At 40.4% G+C, this 17647-nt stretch overlaps 2 protein-coding genes across 2 annotated transcripts; both read right to left on the reverse strand.

Annotated features, from left to right (window-relative positions):
* Positions 1-1821: 1821 nt before the first annotated feature.
* Positions 1822-4174, reverse strand: tnnc2.2 (troponin C2, fast skeletal type, tandem duplicate 2). The gene is made up of 6 exons (XM_072696641.1): positions 4117-4174; positions 2807-2858; positions 2573-2716; positions 2320-2434; positions 2082-2218; positions 1822-1924 (listed from the first exon to the last, which is right to left on the reverse strand). Exons 1-6 carry the CDS (start codon positions 4117-4119, stop codon positions 1893-1895), a joined length of 483 nt encoding a protein of 160 aa, XP_072552742.1. The 5' UTR covers positions 4120-4174; the 3' UTR covers positions 1822-1892.
* A 2033-nt stretch (positions 4175-6207) lies between these two features.
* On the reverse strand, positions 6208-11657 carry LOC140577455 (troponin C, skeletal muscle). Its single transcript, XM_072697441.1, has 6 exons — positions 11595-11657; positions 10461-10515; positions 10016-10159; positions 8095-8209; positions 7142-7278; positions 6208-6529 (listed from the first exon to the last, which is right to left on the reverse strand). The coding sequence occupies exons 1-6, from the start codon at positions 11655-11657 to the stop codon at positions 6498-6500; spliced, it is 546 nt and encodes a 181-aa protein (XP_072553542.1). The 3' UTR covers positions 6208-6497.
* Positions 11658-17647: the final 5990 nt, after the last annotated feature.

Consider the following 17647-nt stretch of genomic DNA (forward strand, 5'->3'; position numbering starts at 1 on the left):
TCAGCAATTAGGACCCTTAATGTTTGTAAAAACTAATGAGACTACAATACAATGCACATCTAATGGATTACAGCTTAGAGAACTTGTGCAGGGGTAAATTACCACTTGAGAATGTCTTCTGGGAGACACTGCAGACATATTATTTTAAAAGCTTCTGCAGTTGTAAGACTTGGGCAGTGTCTGCAAGAAATCCTGCCGACTGAGGCAGGATTGTAAAGCAGGAAGGCACCCAGTTTAGTAATCCAGCCTTCTACTTTATTAGGCAAAAATGCAAATGGCTAATGACAGCACAGCTAAACGGTCATATCTAGCAGTGAGCTGTCGATACCTTGGTGACATCAGGGAGTATTTTTGACTTTGTGATTTGGTTACAACGACCTTCTGAGACATCGTGGACAGCAAGACATCAAGTCAGCTAGCTACCTCCAGTTTTAGACATAGACTTTGTAAAAGGGCCTCATTTGTAATAATGATATCAGTGAGTTCGAAATGCTTTACGGCAGCCGCCACGAGCAGACGGGAGTATTTTCAGAGCTAGCAGAAAGGCAAGAGGATTCCGTGTTAGGAAGCTGCTTTATATACACCACCAATTGGCGCTGGAGTTAGGGTATGCGGCATTGAACATTAACATAGCATTAGCTGGCCAGGAAGTTAACTAAAATTAAGGAAAATCCTGGACAATCCCCTCTGGCTTATTCATTTGACAAAATGGAGGACATAGGAAGCGACTAGATTCTCCATTAAATAGCTCTGGCCTACAGTTTACAGCAGGTTCCAAGTGGCACACGAACCTCTGCAGTTACTGTCCTTACACTAATTGAGTGTACCGTTTATTGTCCATGTGACTGCATGCACCGAACCGTTTGTTTGGTTTGTTGTTTGGTATGCCTGCACGTACAGTACATCCCTAATAAAAAGTACGCTTCAGAATTTGCTAACTGGGCACAACTAACTTAGAGGGTTTATTTCAAGTCAGGACTTTTTGGTGATGGTTGGTTGGAAAATACAGAATTAATAACACTTCTGCATAACACTTTTCTGAGCAATCATGTGCTCAGTACCTCAGAAGCTGAAGATATGCTGTTGCCTTAAGAATGGAAAATGAGCAGATTATTATAAAGTGTAGTGAAGCGATTAAAATTAAAATGACAACACCACAGACAGGAATTTGCCTTTTGAGAAGAAAGCAATCACCAAACATGATCCTCAAACATCTTAAGAGATTCTCCATCCATTACACACAAAAAAGACTGTGTAATGAAACTGGAGCACTGTTTAATAATGTGAATAAACAGCCACCTGAATCCTTATTTGGGTCAATGAGACTTGTGGGAGAAAAAAGAAAAAAAAGGCTTTATTGATAAATTCCTCGCAACAAAACCAATACAGATCCGACTAAACAGACCAACTAAACACGAGCATGTCTTTTATTTTTTATTCTGTACTTTCAAGCATTTGATCTTAAAATACAGTGAAGTGTGAGTGGTTGTAGCATTGGTCTAAGCAGCGATAACAAGCTGCCGATCTAGTCTAAATCTAGACTAAAACGCCCAGCAGTGTGGGGGTCCACCATGTTGTGTGTTTTTTGATGTACTGGGCACCACCGTGTGTTGGTGCTGGGAACCACACACGCCACAGCTTGGCTCTTTCAGGAACATGCGGGTCAAACGTACCCCAGGATCATGATCGTTTGCATGCTGAACCTTGGCCGACCCCACCCAGGTGTCTGTCTGTTATGTCTGTTGAAGCGGCATAGCTGTGTTGAGATGGAGGGGGAGAGTCAACGGACCAGATGGCGGGCAAAAGGGTAAAGGGGGGCATGAGTAGGTTTGAAAGGATGGGTTGAGTTGACAGGGGGTCAAAGGGGAGAGGAATGTCCATGAGTCTCTGTTTTACTGCACATTCTCCATCATCTTGAGGAATTCTGGAAAATCAGAGCAATGAGGTCCTCCATTAAAATGGTGTATCCACTATACAGCCATAGCTCATCATAATGATGCATTAAAACTACAATAACAGAGTGTATAACAGACCAAGGCTTGGCTTTTTAGTGACATTACTCGATATAAAGGCTGCCATACCGTCAAAGTCAAGCATGCCGTCTGCGTTCTTGTCTCCATCCTTCAGCAGCTCATCAATCTCATCTTCTGTGATGGCCTCTCCGGTGCTGCGGATGATCTCAGCAAACTCATCTCTGTCAATGTAGCCATCAGCATTCCTGCAAAACCCAACGGAGATGTAACATTAGTCAGATACCAGAAAAATAATATCCGTCTGAATAATAAGCCTAGAAGTGTCTATAAGTATGTATTTGCATACTTGTCAAAGACACGGAAGCACTCTGCCAACTCTTCCTCGCTCTTGCCAGCCTGGTCCTCCTTTAGGAGCCTCACCATCATGACCAAGAACTCTTCAAAGTCAATGGTTCCGCTGCCTGAGATTAAAGAAAAATGCTGTGAAGCTCTCCTCAGCTAATTTCACTTTAGTAACCTCCTTAACCATGCTTTGGGTCTACTTATGCAGACACATTTAGAAGAAATGTGCAATTTTAATAGGGTTCCCTTGTGCTTACCATCCTCATCCACCTCCTCAATGATTTCAGCCAACTCCTCTCTGGTTGGATTCTGACCCAACATCCTCATGACAGTACCCAACTCCTTGGTGCTGATGTCACCGCCACCGTCAGTGTCGAACATGTCAAAGGCAGCCTTGAACTCTATCATTGCATGGGACAAAACCATCAGCATACAGCAATCAAACACTTCGCCACTTATTTAGAACTGACCATTCATATATAGCCACTTACCAGCAAGCATCTCCTCGCTCAGGTAGGAGCGGGCCTCCTGCTGTGCGTCAGTCTATGAATTGTACACAATAGTGGTTATCAAAATATGCCAATTGATGTTCCACAATGATACATTCTTGCCATAATCCTGATTATGAGAAATGCTGAGAATAATAATACTGGTCCTCATTCACAAATATCTTCCTAAGACGTTTCTTAAGAAAAGTCCTAACAGAAATTCTACGTCAGATTCATGATGTGCTTTTAAATCACAGACTTGTTTACAGCTCTGCTTTTGTAATGATGGATCCCACTGTCCTCATGATTTAACCAAATCTCAAATGAGAAAACTTTGGTAAAGGTCAGAATCTTTGTTAAATATGTGGGTTTTAAGCAAAATTCTCTTCCTAAGGATGGTTGATGAATAAGGCCCATTGTTTTTCCTCGCTTTTATTGAGGAACACTGTTTACTAACCCTTTAAACCTTGAGGGCCTGTAAATGGGCCCACACCTAATTTCTCTCAAACTACATAACCTACATGTTAGTTTAATTCTAATCATGCAGTGATTCACAGAAGCTATTAAATATAATAAATCTTAAGATTAAAAATAGTCTAGTATAGTTCAAATGGTTAAGACATGGCTCATTGCTTTAGGCCTTTTCCTAGCCTGCAGTTGGTGCATTATTGCTATTTTAAGGATCAACAGGTCAGTCAATGACTCTACATGGCAATTCCGAAATTTAACTCCCGGAATGTGTCGCCTAAGCAAGTAATCTGGAGACACACACACTTTGCTGCCCAGCTCCGTATCAAGTGGCGGCTCACCACCCTGCTTTCACCTCACAGGGGCCCTGCCAGCTTGGCATTATGTACCACTTAATTACAACCACAAACGCTCAGGCATTAAGAAGGATTTATCAAATGCACAGACAATAAGGCCTAAAATCAGGCTAGCCTGTATGCTAACAACGCAGCATTGTTAATATTGACATAGTTAAATTTCATGCTCAATTTTCAACTTTGAAAAAGGTCCAGTGTATTAAATTTCTGCATGCCTTCCTAATTAAACTGACCTAGTTAACACATGCCAGCTTTTTAAAAAGATCTATTTGCAAAGGGTTGATTCAGGTATTATGGGACATCAGTTAATTTGGAAATTTGCATGCCACATGCTGTGGATGGCCTTTGTTCCATATGTAACTTTAATTTAATTTTTCTCAATTAAAAAAAAAAAAGCTTAGTAACCATCAGCTGAAACTGGTATAAACAAATTCTCCCAATTACCCAATGGCCCAAAACACCTGAATGATTTTGCCCCTGATTTCTTACCATGGTTGTGGTTTAGCTTTCCCCACTATTATCCACCAATCAAGGCCAAAGGAGTGGTCAATCCGCGCGCACCTCAACAGCCAGACTAGACGTCAAGTGAGAGTTCAGACACACTTTAAACGGGTGGGTGAGGACACGCCCCCTCCAGAATTAGAATGCTGCACTTTTAGGGCTCTGAGGCGCTGTGAGCCAATCCAGTTCTGCGATGTGTAGACAGAAGATCTGATTTTGTGAGGGGAAAATATTTGAGGCCTTTTTTTTTTTTTGCTTCCTGCAGAAAAAATAAATTGAACTGGTAATATAACTGGTAAAATGAGCAGTAGGGGGCAGAGAAGTTGAGGGCTGTTCCTGATAAGAAGTGTGAATATGCATTAATATTGAGTCTGTAATATAACATAACGGCTACTACTATCAGCTAGGCACTCATCGACAATGTTTTCAACCCTGCACGACTTGTTACTGTGGCTCTAGAACTAAGAATATACTAGCTAGAAGTATACTGGTCCAAAGCCTTTTGGTGTGCTACAGTACCAGTATATGGAAGTTGAAATCATTTTCATCCAAGATAAAAACAAATAAATCCACAAGTGTAAGAGGTTTCACTTCATGGTGACTAGCCGCACTAAACAATATTGGTTAAAGAGGCTTTCTCTGTGAATAAAGATTAGACATCATGTGCACTGTGGCCCTAGTAGAATATTCTTTGGGTGAAGATAAACTCATGGACGGTGCCCTCTCCCATGTCATAAGCAGAGTGAAACCGTAAACCCCAGAGGAAAAGTGCTGGGTTGCAGAACTTTAGCATGCCCTGAATAGCAAATGGTTCCCAGCTACGTGAGCGTCAGGCTACAGCCCACCCTTCCTAAAAACACAAACACCAGAGCAGGTAGTCGATGGCCTAAACACACCAGGCCTGGCACTCCTTGTATGGCATGTGTTTCCTGAGTCTGGGATGGACTGAAGAAAGGGACTGGAGAAATTGAAAGGAGGGGTAATTAGACGTACATGTGTTCGAGAGTTTGGGGAAGCGGATTGGGTTCAGCAGTTGCAGCCAAAAGGTTAATAGGGTGGGGAAAGGGAGGAGGTAAAGCAGTATATACCCTGCACCAGAGGCACCAATGTCCCAAAAGGAGACACCACAAGAGCAGAGTGCCTCATCAAGAACGTTCCTCAGCCTAGCATCTGGCTTGTGACGCATCACTGTGGCACTGTCGTCCTGGAGATTACGCCCACTGCACTGGCAGGGTGCTCGAATCACCATGCACATCAATTGAAGATACACAAGTGGTCAAAGGATCGTTATGGCTAGTCAACATTAGGGGAAAAAACTGTCCAGGTTTTTCCCTCCCCTTGTCCACACTGGATGAAAATGACTTCAACTTTTGCCACGAACCGTTGTCGTTGCGGCATAGTGTGGTCTCTGGAGAGGAAACTGTATCTCATCGCATGAAAGCATGACATCAGCAGGTAAGTATGAAAGGAGACGAGTCCTGTATTGTGTTAAGAAGTAAAATAAGAATGCAAATAGAGACTCTGCACAAAGACTGAAGTAAAAGAAATCAATGAAGCACAGAAGATGGACAAAACGTGGATCTGCTCTGGGAAGCATGATGGAGAAAACCTTTGTCATCTTAAAGCCTTGACCCCTGCTGGGGTCAGCAGGGTGCTTTTTACATGTCTCTCAGGGATCATTACTAGAAACAAGGCAATCAGTCTCTAAATGAATATCCATACCAGTCCCTAACAACAGCTGAGCATCCAAGCTTGCAAATGTGCATAGTCTGAATTCTAAGGTGGACTTTAGGCTAATCAAATAGCTGCGATAATATGAAATTCTGAATACCAATTCATTAAGCAAATATTTTGACAGTGAGTATAATGACATAATTACTCTCTTCAAACCGAAAGCTTGCAACCTGCCGAGATTCATACCTAATTAATAGACTGATGGCATTCTCATTTACAATGACAATAAGACATAAAGGCAAACTGAGGCTGGTTTATTTTGGAACACTACAGGGTGGGGCATGTAGGGCAAAAGCAGGTCTGAAAGCGTGGTAGGCAAATCATGTCTTAAGAAGGAGCTGAGGCATGATAAGGGGGGCCAGTTGGGGAGAACAGGAGGTGGGTGGGTTTTGGAGGATGGGGGTAGGGGAAAGTGGCTCACTCTTAAAAAGGTTGGAGGGTTATTTATAGATATTTATACAGTCCAACAGTGACCGTTCCAGAAGGCCATTGCCTCCGAGCCCTTCAATCTATTCCTTATTGTTTATGAGACACGATTGTTTCCGTGACTTTTCCCACAAGGTCGAGTTTCTTCGTTGGTTCAAAGTGTTCGTTTCATCTTTGCTTGGGTGGTGAAAGAGTGGAATGTAGGATCTTTACTGTATGTTCTCCATCATCTTCAGAAACTCTAGAAGAGAAAGAATAATAAAAAGGTAATTATTAAGATATTATTGCATCTTTTATTTCAACACACTGTTTAAACTTGTGGAAAGCCTCATATAAGAATCATAGTTTCATAGTTTTTTAACTGACCCTCTTATGTCCCAAATGTGTGTGTGTGTGTGTGTTTGTGTGTGCAATGCATGCTTTTGGAGGGAAAGAATAAAAATTTGTATATGAGAATTATTCTACAGTGACCTGTATGTGCAATTATATGCAAAACATCCATGTTTAAAGTAAAATCCAAGTAAAATTTCACAGCAATCTCCTACAAGAAACAAACGTACCTTTTATGATTTTCACTTTAAAAAATACAGTTTGATTTATTTGCTGAAGTTAATATACTTGCAAAAAATTAAAACATATAAAATGTGCCATAACACCTTTGTAACACTAAGTACATGCCATTTTGTGTTGTATTTCTTATGTTAAATAAAGCAATTGAAGTGTCATGGTGTACTACAGTGTGCAGTAGTGTGTTCTCCATAGGTACACAATTGTGTAGAAAATTAACATAGCATCATTCGACCACAGTTTTGCATACGAATGTAATTGTGAATGGCTGTTGATGAGTTTTTACCATCAAAGTCAATTTTGCCATCTTTGTTGGTGTCTCCATCTGTCATGAGCTCGTCTATCTCATCCTCTGTTATTGGCTCCCCAGTGGAGCGCAAGATATCACCAAACTCCTCTCGGTCAATGAAGCCATCTCCATTCCTGTATATTGACATGACAAAAGGGAATAATCAAACCCTCCACAAAGCTAAAGCTAAACTAAGAATGTCTGCTAAACACCATTAATGTGTCGCTAATTTGTTTTATTTCTTTAATCTTTAATTTCATAGCCTGTCTAGGGCTATTTTTGTCTTCTGAATACTGTTGCTCCTCCAGAATGTCCTCTCTCAAGCAAATAACAATTAATAGGAAATAATAAATAGGAATTAATTTTGTATGTATTTTTTTAATGTAATTTTTAAAAGGTTTTTTAACAAATGTGCCCTTCAGCTAATGTCTTTTATGATATTTTAATAGAGAACACAGAGAGAATGTACTGCACTTTGTCAGTCCTATTTTAAAACTTTTAGTGTATTCTGTGCTGAAGGTCAGCTAATTAAAAATTCACATTATCTTCTACTTTATCATGTACAGAACATGCTCAGTTCATCAATTTTGACCCATAATTATTATCAGTAAAGTTGTCTACTACACGATTCCTATAGATACTTAACATGAAATGGTATATTATAGGTTTTTATAGTTTATATATGATTTTCTGCCTTAAACATGCAATATCTTGATTCAACTGAAAGCAAATGTAACATCAGTACAGTTTTGTCCTCTAGCTATAATTATATTAATGTAATTTTGTATTTTAATTATGTGGAAAGATAAGCACATTTGAATCAGGCTAACTTAGGGCAAATCGTTTGGCCAGGGACAGACATTTGCACACAACCATGAGATAAAAATCTCCTATTTGCTGAACACGAGTCAATATAATGGCTGTTACAGCTGTTGCAGTGGGTTACGCACTTGTCAAAGACACGGAAGCATTCAGACAGCTCCTCTTCACTTTTGCCGGCCTGGTCCTCTTTTAGCTGCTGCACCATCATGACCAAGAACTCCTCGAAGTCAATGGTACCGCTGCCTGAGGTAACACATCACATGATCAATTTACGTACCGCATGGGACAGAAGAAACTGAATGGATGGTCAAAAGTATCAATGACTTAAACCCAGACTGTCAGACTGCCTTAAAACAGTGTACATGTCCAATACTATTCAATATGATGAATAAACCTGATGGAAATATTTGACATGACAGACAAAATCTACTTAAGAAAAAAAAGATTACTTCCAGGGTTATTCGGTAAGGGGAATGGTTCACACTGGACTACAGAACATACATTGATCTGCCATAACATTTGCACCACTGAGAGATGAAGTGAAAAACATTATATTCATCTACAGTGGCATCTGTCAAGCGGTGGGGTAAATTAGGCAGCAGTCAGTTCTTAAAGGTGATGTGTTAAAAGCCGGAAACATGGGAAAGCATGCGGATCTGAGCCGCTCTGACAGGGCCCAAACTGAATTGGCTAGACGACTGGGTCAGAACATCTCCAGCAAGTGGCATATGCTGTGATCAGTACCTGCCAAAGGTGACAACCGGTGAACTGGCGACAGCGTTATGGGCACCTAAGGCTTATTGATACGATCTATGGAGAACAAACCTCATGATTTACAGGACTTAAGGATCTGCTGTAACATCTTGGTGTCAGATTCCACTGGAAACCTTCTGAGGTCTTGTGGAGTTCATGCCTTAAATGGTCAAATTTGTTGTGGAGGCACAACAACCTACTTAATATTAGGCGGGTGGTGATCATGTTATGGTTGACCTGTGTAAGTAAAGTGTTTCTCTTAAATGATGTCAGCGGGATGTCAGCGGGAAAGACCAAATGATATATATATATATATATATCATTGGATTTTTTATTTGGCTCACTGTTCCCTGTTCATTTAATGCCACAACAAAAATGGCAGTATTTAGTCTATATTTTAACCTTATTGGACGTGTAGACATGTCTCAGCAGTGTTAACAAGGTTAACATGTCTCAGCAGTGATGGTACCCTTTAAGTAGTGCTGTTGCTAAGATCATTAGAGATGCCCTTTCAAGACCAATATTTTGTAGTAGTTGAGTCCAAGTCAAGGCCAAGACCAGCAGGCTCACCAAATTAAGACCACAGACTCAGATTAAAAACAAAATGATTCATTCATGATTCAATAACTATACAAGATATACACCATAACAATACAATCTAAATAATAAATAAATAAAAAAGCTTATCAACATGGTTTCGTTCTTTTGGAAACACAAAACCAAAAATAATGGACAAAGATATTTCCCTGTGCCTTTAGCGCTGCAATATTTTAAAATACTTTTAAAAAACAGGCTTATTATATATTTGCATTAACAAATTAACATGGCAGCATGGGGGAGAGTTTCTACCTCACTCCTTTATACCAGATTCTTTCTTTCAACGTTCTGTTCTGGTCTATTTTCTACACGCTTCTAGAGTCAAGGAGCAATTTGCATGTGTGCCATTGTTGCAGCGCTTGGCCAGTTTGAAGTGCCACACTGATTAAGACCGAAATGGATGGAGCAGCACTGAAAGAGGGAGGAGGGGTCCAGCAAAAACAAATCTGGCACACGTCTGGTCTTGAGTAAATTTCTTCTGTACTCAGTCCAAATAATTTCCAAATAATGTCAGAATAAGACCTTTCACTGATGACCTGGAGACCAGTCACAAGGCCAAAGCTGGACTACAACACTACCTTGAAATGTGACACATAATATATGTAGCATCCTGTTTAACCAACAACATTGTTAACAAAGGGGTTTCACTACCACAGCTATGCATAAAGTAAACATCTGATTATTCCATTAATAACATACCATCTTCATCAACCTCCTCAATGATGGCGTCCAGCTCCTCTCTGCTTGGATTCTGACCCAACATCCTCATGACAGTGCCCAATTCTTTGGTGCTAATGTCACCGCCACCATCAGTGTCGAACATGTCGAAAGCGGCCTTGAACTCTAGAGAAGGAAATAAAAAACAAAGGTCATGAGCGTTGCATGATAATGAATGATATTTTTTTGGCGATGTTAGCGACAATAGCAAGTAATTGCTAAGCCAATCTTATTCATAACTATATTACTCACACAGTTATATGAGAGCATAGAGAATATTTTAGGCTAATCTTTTTAAAGCTGAGATTTGAATTCACCGGAGTGCTCAATCACAGCCATGTTCTGAAACACGCATGTGGTTGAATTACAAGCTATACTGATTAAGCATAATCAGGAACAATGGTCAATGACATGCTAACACACTCACCAGCAATCATCTCCTCACTCAGAAAGGAGCGGGCATCATTCTGGGCGTCAGTGGGCTACAGGAAGGGCGGGGAAGAGGCAAATGAATAGAAATGATTAGTAAGAGGGAGTGAGATAGAGCAAATACTGTGAAATGCAACCATTAAGTCAACCTAACAAAATGCAACCTAACAAAGCATCATTATAATGAACAGAAAGTCCAATACAGGTAATATGGGTGAGCAGCATGGAGAGTATTGGAGAGTAGAATTCCAACTTAGAGCTCATTACTGTTAATTCTTCTGTTGTCAATCAACAACAACCAACTTGAGAGCACAGTACTGAAAGAAGCTTTTAACCCCTTGACACAGAAAGGCTTATTACACACTAAAGCATATTATTCAGTAATTCAGTAAAGGGACTTCTGTAGAAACTGGTGGGGCTATTCTTTGGCAATAGAAATGTGTAATAACATAAAGAGGTTAATAAATATTGTTAGCTGTGGTTCTCAAATTAACAGAAACCCCAGTCTGGACCATCCAGACTATCCAGCTTCTTCAACACTAATAATCTGAACAGTAGTAGAACACTTTTTGGTGCTTGGTGGCTGTGGTTGTAATAGGGCCCTCCAGAAGGTCTAGATTTTTAGACTCTAACCAACTTAAAGTAAAATGTGGACAGTGTGGGGGTACTTGAGGAACAGCAAGTACTAGTTATAGTAAAAAAGTACAAGTTCTTTTTACTATTGTTCCAATGATTAGCGCAGAAAGTACTAGTGTGTTGAAAGTTCCATATTGTAAGTAATAGTGGTAAAATTATGTTTTCACTATTATATAAACCTTATTGTTAAGGGACGTACATCTAAACACCTACCCAGCTTCTCAATAGGGTGCATCTCTCTATATTAACTTCTGAAGAAATAAGATTTTCCTTACAAAAGGTTAGAAAGGAGCATAAAGCCTTTCTCTCCTTTTTAACTGCTGACTCTTACTATGTACTCGCCCTTGCAGGATCTTATTTAGCCCTCTGAAGGTCCCGTGGGCAATATGCCTGAGAAACCTTAAACGGACAGGGGATCAAAAAGACTGTAGATCCTAACACTCAAGCACATGCTCCAGCTGTGTATTCAGAGCACCAATATAGCTCTAATTAATACCTCCAGCAGCCCAAGAGTGTCACAGAAGAAGACAGGCATTAAAATAATGCTCCTTCCACCCATATGTCCTCTTGTCTATCATCTTAGCAATTCACAGTGCAAATGCCAGAGTGTACCCTTTCTCCACCCGGGGGGGTGTGTGGGGGGGGGGGGGGGGCTTTCTCTGTCTCTCTCTCTCTCTCTCTCTCACGCACACACACACACACATGCCCAGCTCGTGCTGGTGCAAAAGTGATCATAACAAAAATCAAACTTCTTCTTCAAAGCATCTTCTCGACCCTGCAGCAAGTCTGAAATGATCATGATCAAAAATGTTCATGACAAACATGCAGCAGAGTTTCAGTTTCCAGGTCAGTTTTTAGTCTTTTAACTGCCAGTCATCTCGTTCTGAGCTCTAAACTCTAAAGGCACAGTGTCGACAGTCGGTTACAACAGAATGTGTGCACTTTCGCTAACACCCCTGTGTTTCTCTGCATTACACGGAAGGATTACAGAGCATACCACTGTTTCACACCACTCCAAAGAACATGATGCAAATGTTCACATCAATATCCAATGTCAATTTATCCCCTGACTTCCCTCTTACCATCCCCTGTAAATATGACCCACCCACAGACAAGTGTCAACCGGAAACACCAAAACAAACATGTTCTATGTCTAGCCTCTCTCATCAAAATGGCAACAAATAGCACAGTCTTCGGTCTTCAGCTAGTAATACAATCAGATACAACTTGGCGATACGATACATATCCTGAGACAGAGGTCACGATTCCACACAGTCTGAAATATTGTGATACTGTAAGCAAGGTGCTATTTAGCAGCCATGGTTTAAACACAACCGGAACCGGAACAGGAACCACTGTCTGCCTCCAATCTTTACATGAAAACTGTTATTTATTAATACTGTAATGTTAAGAATCGAGACCATACTTCAAAATATAATATCACAATACTTTGATATATCAATATTTTCTGTGTTCCAGCAATATATCACCCAGCAAAGATTGCCTGCTATGAAGACTATTACCCTGAACACCAAACAAGCATTACATCACTAACTTCTCTTGCATCTAATATAACCTAAGACAATCAGACAATCATCCTCTCATCTTGTATAAACAGCACACACACTTTTGTACGATTCACCGACAGCCTTCAAAACAGTCTCAGCAGAAATAAACATCCTCATAATGGCACTAAAAGCTCCTCCAAATGTTCTCTTCCATTGATATGAGCTCCACTGATCAGTGATCAGACAGTTCAGACAAGCGCTCTTACCATGGTGAGGGCCTGTTACACTGATCACAGTGTGTCCGAAAGGAGAACAAGACAAATAGATCAGGATCTTTGTGCCCCACAAGGGTCCGGATAAGCAATGAGCCACGCAGACCCCCAATAAGTATTCTCACACTAAGTCTACCTTTTTCTGAAAAAGTTTAGGATTGGATTAGAAGGTCTTGACTAGGAATGTATTGACCAATGCCCGCCCGGGTTGTATCGAAGGTACCACCCCTCTACAGCATCCCACTTTAATACATTGCCTCTCTTGAGAACCTTCCATTGCCCCATATTTAGATAAAGGACAAGACAAGCACCCCCAATGCCACTTATCAAAAAAAGGAAGGGGGGAGGGAGCACAGAGGAGTTATTTTAGCAGAGGATAAACAGAGATTCCAGTAGCAGATGGACACTAGCCATGACACACATGCATGTGTTTATGCAATGCAATGGGAGAAGGGTAAGATTTATGGCGTTACACAGATGCTTGTATTTCTTCACCTTATCTGCCAATCACTTTATCCGTCTATAGAGTTGGCTCATGATGAGTTTCTTAAACTGCAGTTTGGGCTTCATAACGGTTTAATGAAAACCTTGACATGAGACAAAAGAATGTCTTCATGAATTACACTCTGGTGGGGAATGTTTCATGAAAACACTAAATGTGAAGAATTTAAGGCACATTGGAGAGCTACAGGGGAAAGACAACATATTATGTACAACAAAGCAATACCTTTTTCTAGGTTCTTGTTAAAGGCTTATAGTGTTTTTTTAGGACATCACAAAAATTGATTAACAGAAACTATTTCAATTAGAGTTTACATTTTTCTCGTCAACTCAAAAGACATTGCTGCTTTTATAATGTTTTCATTCCCGTAGCAAAGAAGCTATTTGTGAGTCATTAATCCCCATCTCTACATCTTTCCATGTTCATGCTGTATCTAGTTTCTTGTAGTGATCCTGAGATTGGGTTTCACTGGCTTTGCAAATAGAATCCAGTCTTAGTGTTGGAACCAAAATAAAAGGACCATCTCTTACGCATTCAACTTCCTAACCAATGATTTAGAAAGCCACCATCAAACGAACAGGCAGCAAAAATAGGAAATGGTTACAGGTACCTCAACGTTGTGTACCTCTCATGGACTGTGTTCACACTCTAAGGATGTGCAGGCTTAAGAATAGTAGTTTAGTAATAAGCTCATTAATGTTTGCTTTGAATGTGAGCTGGAGATGGATGGGAAACTCACAGCCCGCAAAGGCCACATGTTAATCAGCCTCTAACTGAGAGCTCGCTTTCCCCTGACGTGATATGGCATCATTTGGCATAGGCGGAACATGTTTCTAATGCTGCTTCATGAATTACAGCAGCACACAACATGATTGTCATTTTCAGATAAAAAAATTGGCACCATGCCTAATGCCAGGTGTGGTATAAAGCCTTCCGTATGTTGTTGTGGAGCAGTGGAGCTGTGTTCTCTGAAATGATGGTGCTCCATTCTAAACTTTTGGGAAGTGTTGGGGAGTTGGGGATGTGGTGGGGTGGTGATCATCCAGTATCCTGACCTCGCTTTTGTTGCTGAATACAATCAAATCCTTCCAGCAATGCTCCAAAATCTAGCAGAAAGCCTTCCCTGCACAGTAGGGATAGTTACTCCAACAAAAGCAGAATAAACTTAAATTTGTGTTGTGCAGTGGCTTGACCCAAAAGGGCTATGCACAGGCCATCCCAGAAATCCTGATGATGAACTGGAACATATTTTCAGGGAGGAATGATACAAACTTATTTGTAGCTACAGAACATGCTTGGTGGAGGTAACTGCTGCCAAATAGAGCAATTTCCCTTTTTCTTCCAAAGGAGTAATTCCAATTAACTCACCCGTTAGCAGCTCCCCCTAGCACTAGTAATGCTACTAGGATGGTAAGGCTTAACACAGATGCCTGTGCTGGCCAACATTGTTTATTAGTAATGAGGTGAGAGAGCACCATCTACCTGCCCTGAGAGAGCACAGCCAATTGTGCCCTCTCGGACTCCAGTCGATGATGGCAAGGCAGCTTGTCTTGGTATTTTGTCAACTCGACCACAGTGGTAGCGCATTATACTGCTGAGCCACTTGGAGCCTGGTTTCTTTAAGCTAAATTATATTTGAATTTCCATCTTTTACCTAAAGCTTTAAACAAATGTTTGGGCACCCTGCACGGTTAATACTTAGTAACATGCCTTTTGGCAAGTATCACAGCTTGTAAACACTTGTAGCAGCTAAGAGTCTTTCCATTCTTGTTTGGGTGATTTTTGCCCACTCGTCTTTGTAAAAGGGCCCTAGTTCTATTACAAGCTATCCGCAGATTAGTGACAGACCCTTCAGATGGCTTGTTTCACTTGTCTTCTGAAAACTTGTAACGCTGAATTCTGTGATGAGGACACAGAAAGGGTTTTCTTCTGATGACTCTTATATGAAAGCCATATTTTTGCAGGTGTTGCTGCACAGTAGAACAGTCCACCACCTTTCCACAGGTCTTTTGCAGTCAAAAGGGGGGGTTGATTAGCCTTTTGCAGCAACCCTACTAGCAGTTCTCCTGAAAGTTTTAGGGTGTGTCTTAATTGTGTACTAATTACTAATACTATGTGTTCACTTCTTTCACTTTCTTTCTCATCTGCTTTTCTGGTTTTGCCTGATCAGTAGCTCATGACTACAGTAAATATACAAAATAAAGACTTGACTAGCATGTGGATTCACATGTCTTCCAGATCAGGCAAAACCATGGAAAGCATATACCAACAGTCTTGGTTGGTATACATTGTGCATATGAACCACTACAATGCTGGTCTTAGGGAAGACACTCATTGATATATAGGGCCCTTTTATCACTACCTATTCTTTATCCTCAGTGTTGTTTTGGAGCTCTGTGTATGTGCCGGTGGGCCTACAGCACTCAGGCAGCAGTTGATGTGACTTCATGGCTTGATTCACTGGCATCTCCTTTCCTTGAGGAACTGGTGTAACCACAGTCACTTTGAGTGGCTTAAGCTTGGGTGACTGACAGCACCAACTGGACAACACACACTTACTCAATCACTCACTCAATCATTTACTCACTCACTCACTCACTCACTCTCACTGTGTGTCTCTCACTTATACTCCACCTCTTTTCCTCACTCTATTCTTAGATATTCTTGAGAGGAACAGCTGGAGACTGGAGACCAACTTGAGACGTGTTTCAAACTAAATAAGGGAAGTGGAGCTGAGAGCCCTCCCCTAACCCCCTCCACAATCCATGTCCTTCTCGACATCCATACAGCGCCGGACACTTTGTAGTCACTGAAGAAAGGAGATTGGGTCACGAGTGGATTAGTATTGTCTGAGCCATTTTCATTACACACCTGAAGACTGGGCTAATATGAACTCCATGTTTCATGTCATTTTTAGAACGATCATTACATGCATGTAAAGATTGTTTTTGTGATCAACTCTGGACGAGGACCTTTGTGGATGAAACGGAACACACATTTGTATTACAAACATGGTTCATTGAGGAACCTAATAAGGTCCTCAAATGAGGCTTAAAGAACAATCTGAAGCACATTGGTTACTTAAAACATGGTAGAAATTTACCTTAGGCCAAGACTACAGTGTCAGGACATGAATGCAAAATTGTTAAATGTTGATTATCAGACTGAAACACATTCTTCTAAAATGTAAAAGAAAGAAATAAAACAGTAGGACTGTACATTATTTGGACAAAAGTATTGGGACACCTACACTTTAAACTTAGGAGCTTTTATGACATCCATTTCTAAATCCATAGGCATTAATATGGAGTTTCCCCTTTGCACCTGCAACAGCAGGTCTGTAACTCTGCAGTTATTGAGTCAGAAGAGCGTTGGAGACTTTTAAGCACTATGCGCTTCAGCACTCACTGACCCTACTCTGCAACTTTACGTGGTCTGCGAGTGTGCTGTGGTTCCTAAACGCTTCCACTTGTCAATAATACCACCCACAGCTGAGGCTGGAATATCTAGGAGGGAAGAAATTTCATCAACTGACTTGTGGCAACAGTGGCGTCCGATTACAGAACCATGCTGGAATTCAGAGAGCTCTTTGGAAACACTTATTCTTTCTTTCTCTTAATGTCTGTGAACGCAGACTGCATGGCCAGGTGCTTGATTTTATAATTTGACTAAAGTGAAACACTAAATTTAATTCCATGATTAAGAGGTGTGTCCCAATACTTTTGTCAATGTAGTGTATGTTTAACTACAGCTGTCAGTAACTCTTTAAATAATCTGAAAAAGACACTCCCATAAATCCTGCCTCTAGCAAGAGGCTCTGAATATTAGAATCACTTTATTAATCTTAAACATTTTATTGTACGTAGGCAAAACCAATAAACACTATGAATAAGAATTTAAATAAGCTAATCCACTTCCAAGAATAAAATCAGCCTACTCTACACATTACACCCTTAGGGAGTGGATGGTTCTCTTAAGCAGTAGGGGTCATGGCCTCCTGGTTGGTGGGCTGTTCACTTTATTTATGCTGAGAAGAGTGTCACAAAATATATACTTTTATCATTTAACATTTAAAAAGTATTACATTTTAATCAGCATTTCATCAAAATCAAAAATAAAATAATATTAAATGTTCTTTTTTAATATTAGACCTTGGTTTTTTTTATTAAGCATCCAGCACTTAATAATAAAAAAACATGAAATCACTTGTTGTCAGTTTTGATCAGTTTTCTGACATTACTTAGCAAACACACGTAACTGAGTAAAA

The sequence above is a fragment of the Salminus brasiliensis genome, chromosome 14 (assembly GCF_030463535.1).
Source record: "Salminus brasiliensis chromosome 14, fSalBra1.hap2, whole genome shotgun sequence".
Taxonomy (NCBI): domain Eukaryota; kingdom Metazoa; phylum Chordata; class Actinopteri; order Characiformes; family Bryconidae; genus Salminus; species Salminus brasiliensis.